At 42.1% G+C, this 25,301-nt stretch overlaps 1 protein-coding gene across 5 annotated transcripts in view; it reads left to right on the top strand.

Moving 5' to 3' along the window:
• The window catches only part of MST1 (macrophage stimulating 1), a 193,495-nt gene that overhangs the window by 159,951 nt on the left and 8,243 nt on the right, over positions 1-25,301 (top strand). For all 5 annotated transcript variants that reach the window (XM_053721135.1, XM_053721132.1, XM_053721130.1 and 2 more), the window contains exons 13-18: positions 1,473-1,505; positions 5,715-5,835; positions 7,172-7,249; positions 15,567-15,713; positions 15,890-15,996; positions 17,094-17,233. In XM_053721135.1, the coding sequence (XP_053577110.1) occupies positions 1,473-1,505; positions 5,715-5,835; positions 7,172-7,249; positions 15,567-15,713; positions 15,890-15,996; positions 17,094-17,233 (626 nt within the window). The remainder of the gene's footprint in view (positions 1-1,472; positions 1,506-5,714; positions 5,836-7,171; positions 7,250-15,566; positions 15,714-15,889; positions 15,997-17,093; positions 17,234-25,301) is intronic.

Genomic DNA, 25,301 nt, shown 5'->3' with positions numbered 1-25,301 from the left:
GGCACTTTAATTCATCAAAATTGACATTTCACTGTTTTGTTCAAAAACGTACCTTTTAATCCTGGCAGCCGCTCCAGCACTTCCTCCGCCTGTCGCAAGCCGTCTTCGCGGGTCCAAAATGACAAATCTGGCTTCCTCCAATCACAGTGTTGCATCAGGCAAAGATTCCCCCGGGGGGAAGCTGTGATTGGAGGAAGCCTGATTCGTCATTTGTGACATCTGCAGAGGCTTCAGACGGCCGGGGGAATCGCTGGAGCTGCTGCCAGGATTGAAAGGTAAGTTTTTAAAGAAAACTGTGAAATGTCAATTTTGATGAATTAAAGTGCCCTTGTTTTTAATAGGTTTATCAAAAACCGGGCACTAATTCATCAAAATGGACCTTCATTTTTATGCAACTTTCTAATTTACTCCTATTATCAAATTTTCTTCGTTCTATTGCTATCTTTATTTCAAAAAGCAGGAATCTAAGCTTACAAACTGGCTGTTTTTTTGTTCAGCACCCTGGATAGTGCTTGCTGATTGGTGTCTGCATTTAGCCACCTATCAGCAAGCGCTACCCAGGTGCTGAACCAAAGATGGGCCGGCTCCTAAGATTAGATTCCTGCCTTTTCAAATAAAGATACCAAGAGAATTAATTAAAATTCATAATAGGAGTCAATTAGAAAGTTGCTTAAAATTGCTTGCTCTATCTGAATCATGAAAGAAAAAAATTGCATTCAGTATCCCTTTAATTCTAAAATGTAGACAAATTTTGGCTTTATCCCAGTGTGTTAGATTAGCATTGCAGTATCTGTTACTGCTATATCAGTTTTAAATTAAATAGCTTTTTTCTTTAGATTTTTTTTTTTAATTATTTTTATTTTATTTATTATTTAATTTTTATTAACATGTTGAAATGCTACTCTTTTATAGGCTAATAGATCTTTTTTTAGTACAATGTCCCTTTAAGATTGTTGGGCATTTACTTTAGTTAGTAGCCCTCTGAAGAATGCTTCTTTTATTTATGTACATTTGTAGAAATATGTTAGTTTGACTCACATACACAGAGCTACGTGCCCCTGTTATCTCACACAGAAATATGTCACTTAATTATGTAGCATTAAAGGGACACTAAACACAAAATACATTTCATGCACCTTACTATGGGTGCTGCCATTTTGGAACTTAGGTTTCACTGCAGGTATCTGAAGGAGAAGTGCTGCACATCTACAAACATGAAAGCACTGAAGAGCAGTGAATCCTAGTTTTCAATATGGCGGCACCCATGATTAGAGGAAGGCCAGGAATAACTTCAATACTGTGCTTATAAGTGTATTTAGTGTTTACTATCCCTTTAAGCATGCCAGTATCAGTCTCAGTATATTTAGTTATGTACAACATGACACATGCCTGTCACTATTGTATACATACAACTGTAAATTAGGCCACATACTGTTTTTTCATTGTAATTTACAATATTTCTGTTTCTGCAGATGGAGAGAAGCTTCTTACCTTAGAAGAAGCAGGTAAACCCTACGCCAGTTACACTATCTTTGAACTTCTCAGCACTGACTCCCAGCCATGCCCCCTCCTAAGCTTCTCAACACTGACCCGGCCATGCCCCTCCTGAGCTTCTCAGCACTGACCCCGGCCATGCCCCCTCTTGAGCTTCTCGGCACTCACCCCGGTCATGCCCCCTCCTGAGCTTCTCAACACTGACCTCCAGCCATGCCCCCTCCTGAGCTTCTCAGCACTGACCCCGGCCATGCCCCCTCCTGAGCTTCTCAGCACTGACCCCGGCCATGCCCCCTCCTGAGCTTCTCAGCACTGACCCCGGCCATGCCCCCTCCTGAGCTTCTCAGCACTGACCCCGGCCATGCCCCCTCCTGAGCTTCTTAGCACTGACCCCGGCCATGCCCCCTCCTGAGCTTCTTGGCACTGACCCGGCCATGCCCCCTCCTGAACTTCTCAGCACTGCCCCCGGCCATGCCCCCTCCTGAACTTCTCAGCACTGCCCCCGGCCATGCCCCCTCCTGAACTTCTCAGCACTGCCCCCGGCCATGCCCCCTCCTGAGCTTCTCAGCACTGACCTCCAGCCATGCCCCCTCCTGAGCTTCTCAGCACTGACCCTGGCCATGCCCCCTCCTGAGCTTCTCAGCACTGACCCCGGCCATGCAAGCTCATGAGCTTCTTAGCACTGACCCACAGCCATGCCCCCTCATGAACTTCTCAGCACTGACCCCTGGCCATGCCCCCTCCTGAGCTTCTTAGCACTGACCTGGCCATGCCCCCTCCTGAGCTTCTCAGCACTGACCCCGGCCATGCCCCCTCCTGAGTTTCTCAGCACTGACCCCGGCCATGCCCCCTCCTGAGCTTCTCAGCACTGACCCCAGCCATGCCCCCTCCTGAGCTTCTCAGCACTGACCCTGGCCATGCCCCCTCCTGAGCTTCTTAGCACTGACTCGGCCATGCCCCTTCCTGAGCTTCTTAGCACTGACCCCGGCCATGCCCCCTCCTGAGCTTCTCGGCACTGACCCTGGCCATGCCCCCTCCTGAGCTTCTTGGCACTGACCCGGCCATGCCCCCTCCTGAACTTCTCGGCACTGCCCCCGGCCATGCCCCCTCCTGAACTTCTCAGCACTGACCCCGGCCATGCCCCCTCCTGAGCTTCTCAGCACTGACCCTGGCCATGCCTCCTCCTGAGCTTCTTAGCACTGACTCGGCCATGCCCCCTCCTGAGCTTCTTACCACTGACCCGGCCATGCCCCTCCTGAGCTTCTCAGCACTGACCCTGGCCATGCCCCCTCCTGAGCTTCTTGGCACTGACCCGGCCATGCCCCCTCCTGAACTTCTCAGCACTGTCTCCCAGCCATGCCCCCTCCTGAACTTCTCAGCACTGACCCCGGCAATGCCCCCTCCTGAGCTTCTCAGCACTGACCTCCAGCCATGCCCCCTCCTGAGCTTCTCAGCACTGACCCTGGCCATGCCCCCTCCTGAGCTTCTCAGCACTGACCCCGGCCATGCCCCCTCCTGAGCTTCTCAGCACTGACCCCAGCCATGCCCCCTCCTGAGCTTCTCAGCACTGACCCTGGCCATGCCCCCTCCTGAGCTTCTTAGCACTGACTCGGCCATGCCCCTTCCTGAGCTTCTTAGCACTGACCCGGCCATGCCCCCTCCTGAGCTTCTCGGCACTGACCCTGGCCATGCCCCCTCCTGAGCTTCTTGGCACTGACCCAGCCATGCCCCCTCCTGAACTTCTCGGCACTGCCCCCGGCCATGCCCCCTCCTGAACTTCTCAGCACTGACCCCGGCCATGCCCCCTCCTGAGCTTCTCAGCACTGACCCTGGCCATGCCTCCTCCTGAGCTTCTCAGCACTGACCCCGGCCATGCGAGCTCATGAGCTTCTTAGCACTGACCCACAGCCATGCCCCCTCATGAACTTCTCAGCACTGACCCCTGGCCATGCCCCCTCCTGAGCTTCTTAGCACTGACCCGGCCATGCCCCCTCCTGAGCTTCTCTGCACTGACCCCGGCCATGCCCCCTCCTGAGCTTCTTAGCACTGACTCCCAGCTATGCCCCCTCCTGAGCTTCTCCGCACTGACCCCGGCCATGCCCCCTCCTGAGCTTCTCAGCACTGACCCCGGCCATGCGAGCTCATGAGCTTCTCCACACTGACCCCGGACATGCCCCCTCCTGAACTTCTTAGCACTGACCTACAGCCATGCCCCCTCCTGAGCTTCTTAGCACTTACTCCCATCCATGCTCCCTCATGAGATTCTCCGCACTGACCCCGGCCATGCCCCCTCATGAGCTTCTTAGCACTGACCTCCAGCCATGCCCCCTCCTGAGCTTCTCAGCACTGACCTCACGCTATACAACCTAAAGAGCTTCTCAGCACTGACCCCCAACCATGCCACCTCCTGGGCTTCTCAGCACTGACCCCCAGCTATGCCACCTCCTGGGCTTCTTAGCACTGACTTCCTGCCATGCCACCTCCTGAGCCTCTCAGCACTGAGCCCTTGCCATGCCACCTCCTGAGCCTCTCAGCACTGAGCCCTTGCCATGCCACCTCCTGAGCCTCTCAGCACTGAGCCCTTGCCATGCCACCTCCTGAGCCTCTCAGCACTGAGCCCTTGCCATGCCACCTCCTGAGCTTCTCAGCACTGACTCCCTGCCATTTAGTCTCATTTCTGCTCAATCCTTCCAATTTATTTCTTCATGTCTCAACACTACTTGGCCCTGTCTCCCTGAAACCTCCCAACCATATGTGAGTATGTCTCATACCCAGTGCTACCTACCCAGTTCTTGGTTTTGCCCAATTGTGTGCATTCTACAGACTTATAGGCTGTACCACATCATGATTAGTGTCGTCAACCATTCAAAACTGCTCCCTACTGACGGAACCTAACACTACTCAGAGCTGCCTCTTGAGGCCACCCACTACTGCTATTTGCCTCCCCAAAACCATTCAGCTCTACAACAACACAGAATGACCCTACAGCCTCAATGCCTCCTGCCCAGCCAAAACATTACCTACCAATCTGAGAAAGTGTGCCTGGTGGCACAGGAAACGCGTCAGATCTGTCCAGTTGGTATGACAAGACAACGAATAAGATGTATATACATTGTCTACAAAAATGTATAGACTTTTTTTTTTTTTTACCTGCAAAAAAGTGATGTCTTTAACTCTTCTCATATTTGCATTGACAAAACATTACCTAGCCCAGCCTCTCTTGCAGTTCCCAATCCCAATTTCCATCCCTGTCACATTAAAGGAATAGTCTATTCAAAATTAAACGTTTATGATTCAGATAGAGCAGCAATTTTAAGCAACTTTCTAATTTACTCCTATTATCTAAATGTAGCCACCAGTCTGCAAGCGCTACCCAGGTACTGAACCAAAAATGGGCTGGCTCCTATGCTTACATTCAAATAAAGATAGCAAGAGAACAAAGAAAAATTGATTATAGGAGTAAATTAGAAAGATGCTTAAAATTGCATGATCTATCTGAATCATAATAGTTTAAAGGGACAATAAACCCATTTTTTTTTTCATGATTCAGATAGAGAATACCATTTTAAACAACTTTCTAATTTACATTTATTATCAAATTTGCTTCATTCTCTTGATATGCTTTCCTGAAAAGCATATCTAGATAGGCTCAGTAGCTTCTGATTGGTGGCTGCACATAGATGCCTCATGTGATTGGCTCACTTGTGTGCATTGCTATTTCTTTAACTAAGGATATCTAAAGAATGAAGCAAATTAGATGATAGAAGTACATTAGAATGTTGTTTAGAATTGTATTCTCTGTCTGAATCATGAAATAATTTTTTGGGGTTTAATGTCCCTTTAATTTTGACTATACTATTTCTTTAATGCTTTTTCAGAATGCCCACTTCACTGTACAAAGTACTGGCATCCAGATATCTAGTTGGATTCACTAGCACATTCCCTTATTTCTGCAGCACATTCAAGAAAGGATGGAGAAGTTAAGTTAATGAATGACCTTTGTCGAATAACCTAAGAATTAGTAAAACTGGAGGGGGTGTTAGTGAATCTCTACCTCTGTTACAGCAAACCTAACCTCTTCAAGACTTTGAAATGCCACCACCAGCCCTGCCCTTTATACATAAATAATTTCTGCTAACTTCTCCCTGATTAAACCTCCTGCTCTCTACTGGGACACTCAGCCCATTTTTGTTTCCACTTAATCTCTTATTTGCCTGCAGAAAAAATTGAATTTGATTCCTGTGGCAAAAGGAATGACCGTCTCAGCAAACTTGGCCGTATAGTGGGGGGTGTAGCAGCTCAGCCAGGCAACTCTCCATGGACTGTGAGCCTACGCAACAGGTAAGGGAGTGAAGTGCTACATTTACATAAAAGTATATTTACCTAACATCTGCCAAAGGAAGCAGAAAGTCGCTTTGTCGCCATCTTGCTTCCTTCTCGCTAGTAAGATATGGGTTAATCAGAATTATTTAAAAAGACAGAAAAATCTATATGGTAATAAAGAAACAATAAATCCAAGTTAAACCAATTCTTAGTATAGTCAAATGCTTTTCCCAGGCATTGTTTTTAAATTAATTTTACAGTTTTTGTTTCTTTACCACCTCTATTGGAAGTCTGTTCCATGAATCAACCATTGTATCTGTATCAAATTGCTTCTGAACCTATTACCCTTCAACATTGGGTCATGACTCCTTGCTATGTTTGTAAAAAAAAAAAAAACTTTCATTCTTAGCTTTATAAAAGAGACAGTAAAGTCAAAATTAAAGGGACACTGTACTGTAAAATGTTCTCCCTTTTAATGTGTTTCATGTGATATATTTTACCTGCTGGAGTGTATTAAATGGATTACAGATCACTTGTTTAGCTTTGTTTTGTCATTTGAAATAGCTGTGTTTGCCTGTCATATCTCCACCTATACTGAAAATGTAAATACTTTAGTACTGGTTATAGAAAAGCTATGTAAACATAACTAGGAGAAAAAATACAGTCCCAGTAGGGGGGGGTAAGAGAGATAAATGTTGATTTTGTTCTCTCTAAGAGCCTGATGAGATCTAAAATGATCCTCCATCACTGCGAGATCCCTAGTGAAATTCTTTAAAGGATTTTGCTTTACTTATCTAAGGGGCGTTCCCTGCATTTCTGTATGCAAAGGAAAGACAAGCCCAGTGCAGTATAACACTGCATGACATCACAGTTCTGCTGCATTTACACGTTGTGCTTTGTATTTTATATTAATATATATCCCACCTGCATTGTGAGGATGATTATAGCTGCTGCCTCATTTACATAGCTTTTTCTATAGAAAATACTGTAGTATTCATATTTACAGAATGGGTGGTAATTTCTGGAAGAAAAGTAGCTATATAAAATAAAGGTAAATAAGGTATAGTGTTCCTTTAATATATCTGAAGGTTTCTCTCATCTCATCTCATCTCTCTCTCCTTTCCTCTAAGCTTACAGTGTTGGTATTGCCGCTTTAAAAAGGGACACATATGAAAAATGCATATAAAAGGGCTTTTTTTCAGGGCTGTTTAAAGAAATGTTTTATATAAAAACCCTGACATATGTATTTTTCATATATGTCCCTTTTTAAAGCGGCAATATGTTCACCCTATCTAAGCTATACATATTTAGGTCATGAAACAGTTATACGTTTTCTCTGATTCTGTCTTTACAGAGAAGGGAAGCATTTCTGCGGGGGATCACTGGTAAAGGATAACTGGGTGATCAGCACACGACAATGCTTCACATCCTGGTGAGAACAAAACTAACCCTGATTTCTACTCCCCACGCACACTACATCGGTACAACCAAGCTAAAATGTCCTCTCCTGTAGGGTTGGTTCTAAACACCAAAAATAGAGTAAGGTGTCCTGCTCTGGAATTTACCAATGTGTTTAACTTCTTTGCGAGTTCAATTTACGTTCACTACTTCCTCATTAAAGTGAAGATCAATTTTGATGAATTAGTGCCGTTTTTTAATAATCCTATTAAAAACAAGGGCACTTTAATTCATCAAAATTGACATTTCACTTCTTTTCTTCAAAAACTTACCTTTTAATCCTGGCAGCCGCTCCAGCACTTCCTCCGCCTGTCGCAAGCCGTCTTTGCAGGTCCAAAATGACGAATCCGGCTTCCTCCAATCACGGTGTTGCATCAGGCCAAGATTCCTCCTGGGGGGGAAGCCATGATTGGAGGAAGCCGGGTTCGTCATTTCCGAATCGCTGGAGTGGCTGCCAGGATTAAAAGGTAAGTTTTTGAAGAAAAGAAATGAAATGTCATTTTTGATGAATTAAAGTGCCCTTGTTTTTAATAGGATTATTAAAAACCAGGCACTAATTCATCAAAATTGACCTTCACTTTAAAGGGGCATACATCTAAATGTTTTACTTTCAGGATTCAAATAGAGTGTACAAATTAAATTTGAAAAAAAAATCAAATTTTCTTGTATTGATAAAGTGATATATAGCATACAAAGAGATTAGCGCTCTACCAGGAACGAACAACAGCTCAGTGGCTTGTTCTATTGCGATTTACCACCCGGAGGCAGCCTCTTTTAGACCAGTGTGCTTTTCACAGAAGAAAACTTTCCTGAAGTATATCAGTCTGATCCCGCCAAGTAAGGTCAGTCCAGCCCCGAAATACCAGGCAATTCTCCTCTGAACAAGGAACATGACAACCCCAGACGATCGTTTCGGCCTTCTATGGGCCTCGTCAGTGAGGTGCAGCCACATTCCTCTAAGCACACTGGGCAAGGAGTCCACGTCTGGTTTCCCCCATCACCCATAGGGAGACTTCCCCAGGGTCATAATAATTTGCATACAAAGAGAGAAGCGCTCTACCAGGAACGAACAACAGCTCAGTGGCTTGTTCTATGGCGATTTACCACCCGGAAGCAGCCTCTTTTAGACCAGTGTGCTTTTCACAAAAGAAAACTTTCCTGAAGTATATCAGTCTGATCCCGCCAAGTAAGGTCAGTCCAGCCCCGAAATACCAGGCAATTCTCCTCTGAACAAGGAACATGACAACCCCAGACGATCGTTTCGGCCTCCTATGGGCCTCGTCAGTGAGGTGCAGCCACATTCCTCTAAGCACACTGGGCAAGGAGTCCACGTCTGGTTTCCCCCATCACCCATAGGGAGACTTCCCCAGGGTCATAATAATTTGCATACAAAGAGAGAAGCGCTCTACCAGGAACGAACAACAGCTCAGTGGCTTGTTCTATGGCGATTTACCACCCGGAGGCAGCCTCTTTTAGACCAGTGTGCTTTTCACAGAAGAAAACTTTCCTGAAGTATATCAGTCTGATCCCGCCAAGTAAGGTCAGTCCAGCCCCGAAATACCAGGCAATTCTCCTCTGAACAAGGAACATGACAATCCCAGACGATCGTTTCGGCCTCCTATGGGCCTCGTCAGTGAGGTGCAGCCACATTCCTCTAAGCACACTGGGCAAGGAGTCCACGTCTGGTTTCCCCCATCACCCATAGGGAGACTTCCCCAGGGTCATAATAATTTGCATACAAAGAGAGAAGTTCTCTACCAGGAACGAACAACAGCTCAGTGGCTTGTTCTATGGCGATTTACCACCCGGAGGCAGCCTCTTTTAGACCAGTGTGCTTTTCACAGAAGAAAACTTTCCTGAAGTATATCAGTCTGATCCCGCCAAGTAAGGTCAGTCCAGCCCCGAAATACCAGGCAATTCTCCTCTGAACAAGGAACATGACATAAAGTGATATATAACAGTCTCTTTCATTACTGTAATAAAATAGCACTAATCGGTTGGTCAGTGGCGTATTAAGGTTTGGTGCTGCCCTAGGCACTATTCCCCCCCCCCCCCCCCCCAAGGCATTTTTTGGCTATAATATTTTTTTGGTCAGGGAGTAATGTGAATTTGTTATCTTATTTCCAAAATAAATGTTCACACAAACAGATACATACACTCACACTTACGCACAGTCACAAACACACACACAGTTACTCACACACACACACACACACACCGTCACTCACACACACATACACACAGAGTCACTCTCACACTCACACACAGAGTCACTCACACACAGTCACTCACACTCACTCACTCACACAGTTGTACACATACACACGCACGTGCACATAAACACACAGAGTTATACACATACATACACACACATCTATCTGTTTTGTTTTTTTATATATATTACAGCAATAAACACAGACTTACTTGAAACAATACTTCTGAAAATACAATACTGAATGCAGAAAGTCAACGGAAATAAAGACAATAGCTAGCTGACTAAAAGAGAGGTTCTGAGCTACCTCTAAACTGTAAGCTCCATGGGCAGCCTCTTATTATACCCCCTAGAATGTAAGCTCTTTGGGCAAAATCTCCATTAGATACCTGTATAATACTTGTAAAATAATTGTAAGCGTCTTACAAATATAGCCACAAAAAAAGTGCTGCCGCCCTAGGTAAGTGCCTTGTTTACCTAGACCAAAATACTTTAAAAGGATTTTACCTTTTATTACTTTTTTAACGTTTCACTCCCTTTAATCTCCCAATAAAGCAGTATAGTGCCCTGTACCCTGTTTTTGAAAAAAAATTGAAGTCCCCATTTTTCCACTTGGAGGAATATTAACCCCCAAAAGTGCCATATCCGTCTAACCTAGAAGACAAAAAGCACTTACCTGTGGAGTACAGCTGCAGTGCAGGAAGAGGTTCTCAGGTATGACAGACTCAGACAAACTCTGAAAGGGACCTGAAGAGAGAAGAAAAGCAGAGTAACCAACCCTGGTTTTCTATACATGGGTTAGCATAAATGTTGGAAGAAAAGCAAGGACTGCCCTGCCGACTTCCAACAGCTAAAAGCCACCATAACTCTTACTAAAGAGGATTACATGGACTCAGTTTGGAGGGAAAACTACCTATTAAAGGATTAATTTTATTCAGACGCCATCTTCACACACCTCCATGATGTACAAAGGCAAAGAATAACTGGGGATAATGGGAAGTGGGAGGGATACTTATAGCTTTGATGGGGTGTTCTTTGCCTCCTCCTGGTGACCAGGAGTTGAATTCCCACTAGTAATTAGAATGGATTTGTGGACTCTCCATGCCATTGGAAAGAAAAGAGATTTAACTGACTCTGAAAAGTCAAAAAAATTTTAAAAGTCTTTCAGAGGGATGCAGCACTCTTGAAATTGCTAAGATATTGGGGCGTGATCACAAAACCTTCAAACGTTTTATTGCAAATAGTCAAGAAATAGAAAAAAAAGATGCAAACTAACTGCCAAAGATTATAGAAGAATCAAAAGTGAAGCTACCAGGAACCGATTATCCTCCAGTGCTATCATATTCCAGAACTGCAACCTACCTGGAGTGCCCAGAAGTACAAGGTGTTTAGTGCTCAGAGACATGGCCAAGGTAAGGAAGGCTGAAACTCGACCACCACTTAACAAGACATATAAGTTGAAACATCAAGACTGAGCCAAGAAGTATCTGAAGACAGGTTTTTCAAAGTTTTTATGGACTGATGAGATGAGTGACTCTTGATGGACCAGATAGATGGGCCAGGGGCTGGATCAGTAACAGGCACAGAGCTCCACTTCGACTCAGACGCCAGCAAGGTGGAGGTGGGGTACTGGTATGGGCTGGTATTATTAAAGATGAGTTAGTTGGACCTTTTCGGGTTGAAGATGGACTCAAAATTAACTCCCAAACCTACTGCTAGTTTTTAGAAGACACGTTCTTCAAGCAGGGGTACAGGAAAAAGTCTGCATCTTTCAAGAAGACCATGATATTTATGCAGGACAATGCTCCATTGCATGCATCGAAGTACTCCACTGCATGGCTAGCCAGTAAAGGCCTTAAAGATGAAAGAATAATGACATGACTCCCTTCCTCACCTGACCTAAACCGTATTGGGAACTTGTGGGCCCTTCTTAAACGGGAGATTTACAGTACAGTACACCTCTCTGAACGGTGTCTGGGAGGTTGTGGTTGCTGCTGCGCAAAAAGTTGATTGTCAACAGTTCAAGAAACTGACAGACTCCATGAATGGAAAGCTTATGACTGTTATAAAAGAAGGGTGGCTATAGTGGTCACTGTTTTTTTTTTTTTATTTTGTGGAAATGTCAGAAATGTTTATTTGTAAATTATGAGTTTGTTTATTTAGTTGCATAATAATTCTGCCCACTAATAGTTACCCAATGTTACGGTACCAACAGTGTCCTGCATAGGGAATCAGCAATTCACAACCCAGCCAGTTTCAGAAAAAAACAGAATGTCATTTATTAAAGGCTAGATGCCTAATATTTATACAGGTTTGACCCCAGATGGGGGGGTTGAAAGACTCTTGTACATTTAGATAAAAAGGGGAAGACGCCCTTTTATGAAACAGTAGAATTACATTACTTAAATACTTTACTTAGGCAGATAACAACTTAAACACATTTGGCTTGTCTTATCACCTAGCGTCTGCTCTCTGAGGGTGATTAAACAATGGCCTGTTTATTACTTAAATGTAATTATAGCACACAATAGCTGAGGCCAGCAACTCTGTCTTTAGAAATTAGTTTCTTAGCTAAACACAATTAACTCCTTCAGTTCTGACAGAAGGGTCTGTCACATATCTCCCCCCTTGTGGAACACTCCGGCAGACCCGGCTTGACCCTTTGGCGGGTCAACCTGGGGATGACCGGACTAGGAGGTGGTAGGCATGTCAGTTTGCCAGGACAATCCATCTGTATTCCCGTTATGAGAGAGAATTCCTGTCCATACAAAGAAGGGTTCAACTTCCTCAGTGCCCAGACTAGGGCTAAACAGTCCTTCAAAATCCCATCAGCTTCTTTACGAGTTTTCTGTACCTGCTCTTTATAGGTATCCACAATCCCTTCATACTGACATAGGGTGCCCTTGAGTTGCTGCACCTCACTATGAGCCAGCGTCAGCTTCTCCTCAAGTGTCGCTAAGTTTGTCTTTAATGTTTCATGTCCCACTCTCAAGCTGGTGTTTTCTGCAGTCTGTCGGTGCAGCTTGTCTAGCAGAGATTCACGTTCTAAACGTGCTTTTTCCTCTGCGCTCCTCTTCTCCTTCATCAGCGCATTGTAACGGGACTTCCACGTATCAATAGCGGATAGAGATTTACTGAGCTCAGCGTCCTGGGGCTTAGCAGCAGGGGGGTCAGTCTCTGCTGCACGGATCTGAGCACGGGTAGTCACAGGGTTAACATCAGCGGGACCCATGGGAGCATAGGCAGAAACAAGGGGAGCCAAGTCATTTCCAAGAAGAACATCAGCAGGTAAGTCCTTCTTGACCCCCACATTCACAGGTCTAGTGCCCACTCCCCAATCCAAATGTACCCTGGCAACAGGTAGGCTGAACGCATCGCCCCCTGCTACCCTCACAGCCACAGTGTCTCCAGTGTACTGTTTCTCAGACACCAAGTTCTTTTGAAGCAAGGTCATGGTAGCACCAGTATTCCCCGTAGACCACTGACCTTCTTCCCATTCACTTTAACCAGTTGCCGGTTATTCCGGTGGGCAGCTTGCACAAGGTCTGCCTCATGTAGGATGCTCCAGCATTCTTGCGCCTCTACGTAGCGGGCCGCAGGCTGAGGGTTACGTGTGATTCCGCCGGCAGGTCTTCTCCAGGACTGTGCTTGGTTCGCTGCATTTAGGGGACACTCTGGTCTTTTGTGCCCTAGTTGCTTACATCCAAAGCACCAAATCGGTTGTGAGTAGCCCCGCGAATTGAACCGGGCTCTCTGAGGGTAGTTCGTGGCCAGAGGCCGTGTAGTATAGCGGTGCGCCGGGGGTTGGTAACTGGCAGCTGCTGGGGTGACTGGGGGTCTGTACTCCACTCTAGCAGGGGGCTTAGTGGTAGAAGTGTCCAGTTTGCGGGCATCCGTATACTCATCTGCCAAGCGAGCCGCTTCATGCAGGGTGGAGGGTTTACGGTCCCGAACCCACTCTCGAACTCCTGCGGGTAACTTGTCGAAGCAATGTTCCAACAGGAATAGCTGCAGCACCTCTTCCCCAGACACGGCTTGGCACCCCGCTATCCAGTGAGCTGCTGTGCGGTGCACCTTACATGCCCACTCAAGGTAGGAATCTCCAGTTAATTTAACAGTGTCTCTGAACCGCCTCCGGTATGCCTCCGGTGTAACCGCATACCTGGAGAGCAGAGCCTCTTTTACAGTATTATAATCCCCGACTTCCTCATCTGGAATGGCCCGAAAAGCCTCACTGGCCCGGCCGGATAATTTTCCGGATAATATCATGACCCAGTCCTCTGCGGGTACCTTGTGTAGTGCACATTGCCTCTCAAAATCCGCAAGGTACCCATCAATCTCTCCTTCTGTTTCCAGGAAGTTTTTAAAAGCTGCAAAATTTACTTTTCTCTTTTCCACTGGGTTTGCTGCAGCGCAGCTTTGGCGAAGTAGGTTGGCCTCCACAGCTGCTATGACCCGGTCGATAATTTCCGCAGATGGGTTGGGGCCATAATGTGCCAGTCTTATTTTAACCGCCCGATCAAAGCTTGCTTCTGCGGGGGTTCTGTCTGCTATGCTGGGCCCATTGGTTCCTTCTGTCCCTGGTACTCTTTCCATGTTAGTCAGTATTGTAATAATCCCCCTCTTCCTGAGGTTACTGGCTTGTGTAGTTGCTCTTCTAGGCGATAAGGTTCATTCCGTCGCTTGCCACCAATGTTACGGTACCAACAGTGTACCAAGGGTTAATACCAGATGAACAATGTCCTGCATAGGGAATCAGCAATTCACAACCCAGCCAGTTTCAGGTTTAAAACAGAATGTCATTTATTAAAGGCTAGATGCCTAGTATTTATACAGGTTTGACCCCAGATGGGGGGGTTGAAAGACTCTTGTACATTTAGATAAAAAGGGGAAGACGCCCTTTTATGAAACAGTAGAATTACATTACTTAAATACTTTACTTAGGCAGATAACAACTTAAACACATTTGGCTTGTCTTATCACCTAGCGTCTGCTCTCTGAGGGTGATTAAACAATGGCCTGTTTATTACTTAAATGTAATTATAGCACACAATAGCTGAGGCCAGCAACTCTGTCTTTAGAAATTAGTTTCTTAGCTAAACACAATTAACTCCTTCAGTCCTGACAGAAGGGTCTGTCACACCCAATAATTGTGCACACATCGATATTCTCCTAAGAAAGCCAAAACCTCACTTCCACTTTCTTAAATATTCAGGTTTGAGGTTTATTAACATTTTGTATTGAACAAGAGCACTGTAGTAATAATGAAATTAATGCTCAAAAAATACAGCTTGCCTAATAATTGTGCACACAGTGTAATTTGCTTCATTTTTTTAGATATACTCTGTAGAAGAAATAGCAATACACATGGTTGAGCCAATTACACAAGGAATCTATGTGCAGCCACCAATCGTCAGATACTGAGCTTATTTAAATATGGTTTTCAACAAAGGATATCAAGAAAATGAAGCAAAATAGTTAAGAAAAGTAAATTGGAAAGTTATTTAAAAATTGATGCTCTTTCTAAATCATGAAAGAAAACAATTGGGTTTCATGTCCCTTTAAAGTTACAGTCAAGTAAAAATTAAACTTTCAAAATTCAGATAGGAGATGCAATTTTAAACATCTTTCCAATTTACTTTTAGCATCAAATTTGCTTTGTTCTATTGGTATTCTTTGTTGAAAGCCAAAGCTAGGTAGGCTTGTATGCTAATTTCTAAGCCCTTGAAGGCTGCCTCTTATCTCAGTGCATTTTGACAGTTGTCACAGCTAGACAGTGCTAGTTCATGTGTGCCATATAGATAACACTATGCACACTCCTGTGGAGTTATTTAAAAGTCTGCACTGATTGGCTAAAATGCAAGTCTGTCAAAAGAACTGAGATAAGGGAGCAGTCTGCAGAAGCTTAGATACAAGGTAATCACAGAGGTAAAAAAGTGTATTAATATAACAGTGTTGGTTATGCAAAACTGGGGGAATGTGTAATAAAGGGATTATATATATTTTTAAACAATTTATTTCCAGTAGACTTTTTAAACCAATATCTCTCATCTGTCTCTCTGTATTATCTTCTCTGCAGTGATGCTGATCTGACTGGATACGAAGCTATGATGGGTTCACTCTTTAAGAACCCTGGACCCAATGACCCTGATGCACAGTCTGTGCCAATAAGTAGAATTGTGTGTGGACCTTCTGACTCTGGTCTGGTGATGTTAAAGTTGGAAAAGTAAGTTCATCCTCATAGAAACAATATGAAGTTCTAGTACCTACTTGGTAACAAATCTCTGTCTCTTAAATGTCATTCCTCTTTATTCTTACCTCTGTTGTACGCATGCTACACTCTATAAGTCTTTCTATATCTTTGTGTTTTTCTCTGTCTCTAATTCTTCTTTCCTTTCCTAGGTCAGTCACCTTAAATAGTCGAGTGGCTGTCATCTGCCTGCCTCCTGAGAGATACATTGTACCTGATGGAACAGAATGTGAGATCACAGGCTGGGGAGACACCAAGGGTACGCAAATATATATAGTATACACATACCTGATTTACATAGGTGTTCCGCTTACTGATGCAAATTTGTCATATTAAACCTACTAATGTTCTTGATTTTAAGTGTCAATGTGTTTAATAACAGAGTAAGTTTGAATAAGGTTCCTCTTGGTGTTTTCACCAAAACTATATTTTTACACTGTTGTGTGGCGGGTTTGTTATGGATTAGTAAAGCTCAAGAGATACACAACACCATAAAACAATTTTATCCTAAAAGTAATTTAATATGATTTAAAAAAAAAATTATTATACATGTTCTTGTGATGTTCCACATTCTAACACTAAAGAGCTGCTGTCCCTACTCTTTATATTTCCTGGTTTCACAAAAGTGAAATTGTGGTCTAGCTATTACTATGGCTTATCTTAGACATTACTGACCCTTGCCAACAGGATTTCACCCCAAAGCTTCCCACTCCCTAGTGAAGAATACATGTTTTGTGAGGTATGAGAATGAGTACTAAATGACAGTATTTCACAGGGCCGGGGCCGGGTGTTTTGTTTTATTGGCGCCCCCTGATTCATTAGACTTGAGGAGGTAGAGTCTGACGTGTCATCATTGTCTGTCTAATGAAGTAATTTTGTGAAATTAACTTACAGGCTACTATGTGTAAAGAGTGATGGAGGAATTAGAACTTGGTTACTAATACTTCTCTTCCCTACATATACCAACTAGCAAGGGCGAGAGAGTTACTGTCTCAAAAATCTTTTTCTTGGTTAGTCTTTAGCGTTTAAACTATAGATACGTGTATTTAAAAAAACAATATAGCTATAAACTTTGATTGTTATTATGACCAATCCTTTTGGAACAAATTCAACTCTAGTTTCTTTCAATGTCTTGTATAATCTTGAGTCTGCATTATAAATCTTTTGAACATGGTATTTTTGTGCTGCTTTATTTCACTATATACAGGACTCAAAGTAAACTGAGGTGCAAAATAATACAACATATTTCCATTTTAAGCATCTTTTGGTTCAACAAAGCAGATTAATATGAGATTTGTTCTTATTTTATTAGCTTCTTGGTTTATATCCTGACAGTGTTGTCCTGTTCTCTTCTAGGTACTGGTTATCCGGATGTGATGAAAGTGGCAAAATTTTATGTGTTAAATAATGGCGAGTGCAACGTGTACCACAAAGGCAAAGTGAAAGACAATGATATTTGCACTAGGCCAATGACTGTGGAGATTGGTGCCTGTGAGGTGAGTGAAAGCTTAACAAAGAACCGTTTACTGAAGGGATGATACCTTCTTAAAAGGACCATAGACAACTTGCAATTATGAGACACTTTTGTTGTCTTGCTATAGAACATATCAGCCAAGTCTAAACATTTATAAAACAAATTAACATCTTGTTTGAAGTAAACTACAGCCACCACATACCTCATTTAGAGGAGCCAATCCTGACTTGAAGATAAAACCAGAAATCTCAGCACCAAAAAAAATAGGTTTCATGCCACTTTAACTCCTTAACTACTGGCATACCCTGTATGTCACGTGGTCGTTAAGGGGTTTTCTAGCACAGTTTTGCCGGAAGGCATGTAGATATAAAGTCGATAATATGGCTTGTTTCAACCAATGTACAGGGTACATCAGTGGTCATTAAGGTATTACTATGCCCCAAACTTGCAACAAAAAATGTGTTTTGACTTTTCAAAGTAGTCTCAAGAAGAACCTCTGTAGTCCCCTACCAGTTCTGTTCTCCGTTGCTGTCCTGACTTAATATAACCATTCAGCTGCTCTAGTCCAGTACTGTCCCTCAAAGACTAACTTGACTATTCCTGCCAGTGTGGGACTAGATACCTGACACGTTTCGTACGCTAAACATGCAGACTTTATCAAAGGAAGTGCTAGTGCTATGTTGTCCTCTGTGCTGTTTTATGTGCAACAAAGTATATCTCTACCTCTTTGGTGGTTCCCCAGGAATGTCATGTAACAATGTTCTTAATACTATTCATTTACCCTATTTTTCACAATATATCATTAAGAATACACCATTAAAACATACAATAAAAACAAAGAACTTTCATCTATCTACTATTTTAAAATTTTGTGGCACCCAGGCTGGTTTGGGGTTAACTGACAGGGCTGTGATTTCTTTCATGTAATTAGCAAGAGTCCATGAGCTAGTGACGTATGGGATATACATTCCTACCAGGAGGGGCAAAGTTTCCCAAACCTTAAAATGCCTATAAATACACCCCTCACCACACCCACAATGTGTGTGGGTGGCTGCTAGATTCTACGTTGATATGCGCTCCGCAGCAGGTTGGAGCCCGGTTTTCCTCTCAGCGTGCAGTGAATGTCAGAGGGATGTGAGGAGAGTATTGCCTATTTTGAATGCAGTGATCTCCTTCTACGGGGTCTATTTCATAGGTTCTCTGTTATCGGTCGTAGAGATTCATCTCTTACCTCCCTTTTCAGATCGACGATATACTCTTTTATATATATATATATATATATATATATATATATATATATATATATATATATATACCATTACCTCTGCTGATTTTCGTTTCAGTACTGGTTTGGCTTTCTACAAACATGTAGATGAGTGTCCTGGGGTAAGTAAGTCTTATTTTCTGTGACACTCTAAGCTATGGTTGGGCACTTTGTTTATAAAGTTCTAAATATATGTATTCAAACATTTATTTGCCTTGACTCAGGATGTTCAACATTCCTTATTTTCAGACAGTCAGTTTCATATTTGGGATAATGCACTTGAATCAATTATTTTTCTTACCTTAAAAATTTGACTTTTTTCTCTGTGGGCTGTTAGGCTCGCGGGGGCTGAAAATGCTTCATTTTATTGCGTCATTCTTGGCACAGACTTTTTTGGCGCAAAAAATCTTTTCTGTTTCCGGCATCATACGTGTCGCCGGAAGTTGCGTCATTTTTGACGTTCTTTTGCGCCAAAAATGTCGGCGTTCCGGACGTGGCGTCATTTTTGGCGCCAACAAGCATTTAGGCGCCAAATAATGTGGGCGTCTTATTTGGCGCTAAAAAAATATGGGCGTCGCTTTTGTCTCCACATTATTTAAGTCTCATTTTTCTTTGCTTCTGGTTGCTAGAAGCTTGTTCATTGGCATTTTTTCCCATTCCTGAAACTGTCATTTAAGGAATTTGATCAAATTTTGCTTTATATGTTGTTCTTTCTCTTACATATTGCAAGATGTCTCACGTTGCATCTGAGTCAGAAGATACTTCAGGAAAATCGCTGTCTGGTGCTGGAACTACCAAAGCTAAGTGTATCTGCTGTAAACTTTTGGTAGCTATTCCTCCAGCTGTTGTTTGTATTAATTGTCATGACAAACTTGTTAATGCAGATAATATTTCCTTTAGTAATGTACCATTACCTGTTGCAGTTCCATCAACATCTAATGTTCAGAATGTTCCTGATAACATAAGAGATTTTGTTTCTGAATCCATCAAGAAGGCTATGTCTGTTATTCCTCCTTCTAGTAAACATAAAAAAACTTTTAAAACTTCTCTTTATACAGATGAATTTTTAAATGAACATCATCATTCTGATTCTAATGACTCTTCTGGTTCAGAGGATTCTGTCTCAGAGATTGATGCTGATAAATCTTCATATTTATTTAAAATGGAATTTATTCGTTCTTTACTTAAAGAAGTACTAATTGCTTTAGAAATTGAGGATTCTGGTCCTCTTGATACTAATTCTAAACGTTTAGATAAGGTCTTTAAATCTCCTGTGGTTATTCCAGAAGTTTTTCCTGTTCCTGGTGCTATTTCTGAAGTAATTTCCAGAGAATGGGATAAATTGGGTAATTCATTTACTCCTTCTAAACGTTTTAAGCAATTATATCCTGTACCGTCCGACAGATTAGAATTTTGGGACAAAATCCCTAAGGTTGATGGGGCTATTTCTACCCTTGCTAAACGTACTACTATTCCTACGTCAGATGGTACTTCCTTTAAGGATCCTTTAGATAGGAAAATTGAATCCTTTCTAAGAAAAGCTTATCTGTGTTCAGGTAATCTTCTTAGACCTGCTATATCATTGGCTGATGTTGCTGCAGCTTCAACTTTTTGGTTGGAAACTTTAGCACAACAAGTAACAGATCATGATTCTCATAATATTATTATTCTTCTTCAACATGCTAATAATTTTATCTGTGATGCCATTTTTGATATTATCAGAGTTGATGTCAGGTTTATGTCTCTAGCTATTTTAGCTAGAAGAGCTTTATGGCTTAAAACTTGGAATGCTGATATGTCTTCTAAATCGACTCTACTTTCCATTTCTTTCCAGGGTAACAAATTATTTGGTTCTCAGTTGGATTCTATTATCTCAACTGTTACTGGTGGGAAAGGATCTTTTTTACCACAGGATAAAAAATCTAAGGGTAAAAACAGGGCTAATAATCGTTTTCGTTCCTTTCGTTTCAACAAAGAACAAAAGCCTGATCCTTCATCCTCAGGAGCAGTTTCAGTTTGGAAACCATCTCCAGTCTGGAATAAATCCAAGCCTTCTAGAAAAGCAAAGCCAGCTTCTAAGTCCACATGAAGGTGCGGCCCTCATTCCAGCTCAGCTGGTAGGGGGCAGGTTACGTTTTTTCAAAAACATTTGGATCAAATCTGTTCACAATCTTTGGATTCAGAACATTGTTTCAGAAGGGTACAGAATTGGTTTCAAGATAAGACCTCCTGCAAAGAGATTTTTTCTTTCCCGTGTCCCAGTAAATCCAGTGAAAGCTCAAGCATTTCTGAAATGTGTTTCAGATCTAGAGTTGGCTGGAGTAATTATGCCAGTTCCAGTTCCGGAACAGGGACTGGGGTTTTATTCGAATCTCTTTATTGTACCAAAGAAGGAGAATTCCTTCAGACCAGTTCTGGATCTAAAAATATTGAATCGTTATGTAAGGATACCAACGTTCAAAATGGTAACTGTAAGGACTATCTTGCCTTTTGTTCAACAAGGGCATTATATGTCCACAATAGATTTACAGGATGCATATCTGCATATTCCAATTCATCCAGATCATTATCAGTTCCTGAGATTCTCTTTTCTGGACAAGCATTACCAGTTTGTGGCTCTGCCGTTTGGCCTAGCTACAGCTCCAAGAATTTTTACAAAGGTTCTCGGTGCCCTTCTGTCTGTAATCAGAGAACAGGGTATTGTGGTATTTCCTTATTTGGACGATATCTTGGTACTTGCTCAGTCTTTACATTTAGCAGAATCTCATACGAATCGACTTGTGTTGTTTCTTCAAGATCATGGTTGGAGGATCAATTCACTAAAAAGTTCATTGACTCCTCAGACAAGGGTAACCTTTCTGGGTTTCCAGATGGATTCAGTGTCCATGACTCTGTCTTTGACAGACAAGAGACGTCTAAAATTGATTTCAGCTTGTCGAAACCTTCAGTCACAATCATTCCCTTCGGTAGCCTTATGCATGGAAATTCTAGGTCTTATGACTGCTGCATCGGACGCGATCCCCTTTGCTCGTTTTCACATGCGACCTCTTCAGCTCTGTATGCTGAATCAATGGTGCAGGGATTACACAAAGATATCTCAATTAATATCTTTAAAACCGATTGTACGACACTCTCTAACGTGGTGGACATATCACCATCGTTTAATTCAGGGGGCTTCTTTTGTTCTTCCGACCTGGACTGTAATTTCAACAGATGCAAGTCTTACAGGTTGGGGAGCTGTGTGGGGATCTCTGACGGCACAAGGAGTTTGGGAATCTCAGGAGGTGAGATTACCGATCAATATTTTGGAACTCCGTGCAATTTTCAGAGCTCTTCAGTTTTGGCCTCTTCTGAAGAGAGAATCGTTCATTTGTTTTCAGACAGACAATGTCACAACTGTCGCATACATCAATCATCAAGGAGGGACTCACAGTCCTCTGGCTATGAAAGAAGTATCTCGAATTCTGGTTTGGGCGGAATCCAGCTCCTGTCTAATCTCTGCGGTTCATATCCCAGGTATAGACAATTGGGAAGCGGATTATCTCAGTCGCCAAACGTTGCATCCGGGCGAATGGTCTCTTCACCCAGAGGTATTTCTTCAGATTGTTCAAATGTGGGGGCTTCCAGAAATAGATCTGATGGCATCTCATCTAAACAAGAAACTTCCCAGGTATCTGTCCAGATCCCGGGATCCTCAGGCGGAAGCAGTGGATGCATTATCACTTCCTTGGAAGTATCATCCTGCCTATATCTTTCCGCCTCTAGTTCTTCTTCCAAGAGTAATCTCCAAGATTCTGAAGGAATGCTCGTTTGTTCTGCTGGTAGCTCCGGCATGGCCTCACAGGTTTTGGTATGTGGATCTTGTCCGGATGGCCTCTTGCCATCCGTGGACTCTTCCGCTAAGACCAGACCTTCTGTCGCAAGGTCATTTTTTCCATCAGGATCTCAAATCCTTAAATTTAAAGGTATGGAGATTGAACGCTTGATTCTTGGTCAAAGAGGTTTCTCTGACTCTGTGATTAATACTATGTTACAGGCTCGTAAATCTGTATCTATAGAGATATATTATAGAGTCTGGAAGACTTATATTTCTTGGTGTCTTTCTCATCATTTTTCTTGGCATTCTTTTAGAATTCCGAGAATTTTACAGTTTCTTCAGGATGGTTTAGATAAAAGTTTATCAGCAAGTTCTTTGAAAGGACAAATCTCTGCTCTTTCTGTTCTTTTTCACAGAAAGATTGCTAATCTTCCTGATATTCATTGTTTTGTACAAGCTTTGGTTCGTATAAAACCTGTCATTAAGTCAATTTCTCCTCCTTGGAGTTTGAATTTGGTTCTGGGGGCTCTTCAAGCTCCTCCTTTTGAACCCATGCATTCATTGGACATTAAATTACTTTTTTGGAAAGTTTTGTTCCTTTTGGCGATCTCTTCTGCCAGAAGAGTCTCTGAATTATCTGCTCTTTCTTGTGAGTCTCCTTTTCTGATTTTTCATCAGGATAAGGCGGTGTTGCAAACTTCTTTTGAATTTTTACCTAAGGTTGTGAATTCCAACAACATTAGTAGAGAAATTGTGGTTCCCTCATTATGTCCTAATCCTAAGAATTCTAAGGAGAAATCCTTGCATTCTTTGGATGTTGTTAGAGCTTTGAAATATTATGTTGAAGCTACTAAGTCTTTCCGAAAGACTTCTAGTCTATTTGTTATCTTTTCCGGTTGTAGAAAAGGCCAGAAAGCTTCTGCCGTTTCTTTGGCATCTTGGTTGAAATCTTTAATTCATCATGCCTATGTCGAGTCGGGTAAAACTCCGCCTCAAAGGATTACAGCTCATTCTACTAGGTCAGTTTCTACTTCCTGGGCGTTTAAGAATGAAGCTTCGGTTGATCAGATTTGCAAAGCAGCAACTTGGTCCTCTTTGCATACTTTTACTAAATTCTACCATTTTGATGTATTTTCTTCTTCTGAAGCAGTTTTTGGTAGAAAAGTACTTCAGGCAGCGGTTTCAGTTTGAATCTTCTGCTTATGTTTTCATTAAACTTTATTTTGGGTGTGGATTATTTTCAGCAGGAATTGGCTGTCTTTATTTTATCCCTCCCTCTCTAGTGACTCTTGCGTGGAAAGATCCACATCTTGGGTAGTCATTATCCCATACGTCACTAGCTCATGGACTCTTGCTAATTACATGAAAGAAAACATAATTTATGTAAGAACTTACCTGATAAATTCATTTCTTTCATATTAGCAAGAGTCCATGAGGCCCGCCCTTTTTTGTGGTGGTTATGATTTTTTTGTATAAAGCACAATTATTCCAATTCCTTATTTTATATGCTTTCGCACTTTTTTCTTATCACCCCACTTCTTGGCTATTCGTTAAACTGAATTGTGGGTGTGGTGAGGGGTGTATTTATAGGCATTTTAAGGTTTGGGAAACTTTGCCCCTCCTGGTAGGAATGTATATCCCATACGTTACTAGCTCATGGACTCTTGCTAATATGAAAGAAATTAATTTATCAGGTAAGTTCTTACATAAATTATGTTTTTTGCTAGTGGCATAAGATTTGTACCTATTCCCGATTTAGAGTGCAGTCTACTTCCGTGTTTTGTATCGATCTAATTTGCAACAAGACATTCAGCATGAAATAGTGACTATTAATATTAATCATTCATAACTAAAGGGAAGCCTATATAGCCATATCAATGTTAAAAACCCTTAAAATCACCAGGTAGCTCCCAGTCGTGTATTGTTGCTCCTGAGCCTACCTAGGTATGCTTTTCAACAAAGGATACCAAACTGGAAAAGCAAATCTGATAAGATAAATGTACATGCTATATCTTAAAAGGTATATGAAACCTTATATTATTCTTTCATGATTCAGATAGGACATACACATATAAACAACTTTTCAATTTACTTCTGTTATTTAATTTGCTTAGTTCTCTTAGTATCATTTGTTAAAAAGAATACCTAGGTAGGCTCAAGAGCTGGGAGCTAGCTGCTGTTTGGTTGTTGCACATATATGTGTGTTGTCATTGGCTTTCATATGTGTTCAGCTAGCTCCCAGTAGTGCAGTGCTGCTCTTTCAATAAAGGATACCAAGAGAATGAAGCAGAATTGATAATCGAAGCAATTTGTAAAGCTTTTTAAAACTGTATGCCCTATCTGAATCATGAAAGAAAAATGTTGGGTTTCATGTCGGTTAACGGTGAAAGTTTTCATTTTTTACTTTAAATACAGTAATATTTTAGCCCAGGGCTTGACATATCCTAGAACTTCAGCTGCTACAATCATATTTCTGACTTCTAACTTTTTGGACCATTCTACATATAATTGTCAGTAAGTTCCTCTCTTAAAATGTATGGCTGACTTAATATTCTGAGCTTATATGGTGTCACACGTTTTGCATCAACAATTATGATAGGAAAATAATTCTTTACAATAGTAACGAAGTTTAATCAGTGCTAAACCTCCTAAAGGGAAAACAATAAGGCAGGCCACCCCAGTCTCCACATGTGCAAACAGAGTATTGAATATTAGTTTGTGATTGGTTAGCAGGATTCTTTTGTTCTGGGGGACAGGGAAATCAGTGAAAATAATAAATATAAAATATACTCATTTGCCAAAATTAAGCTGCAGTTTGCATTGCAAAATTATTCTTAGACATGAAGGTTCATCATCATGTAGGTTTACAATTTGTGTTTAATGTCCCTTTAAAACATAATTTATGCTTACCTGATAAATTTATTTCTCTTGTAGTGTATCCAGTCCACGGATCATCCATTACTTATGGAATATATTCTCCTTCCCAACAGGAAGTTGCAAGAGTCCACC

The sequence above is a fragment of the Bombina bombina genome, chromosome 7 (assembly GCF_027579735.1).
Source record: "Bombina bombina isolate aBomBom1 chromosome 7, aBomBom1.pri, whole genome shotgun sequence".
Classification (NCBI taxonomy): Eukaryota; Metazoa; Chordata; class Amphibia; order Anura; family Bombinatoridae; genus Bombina; species Bombina bombina.
This window is presented reverse-complemented; position numbering and strand designations above follow the sequence as displayed.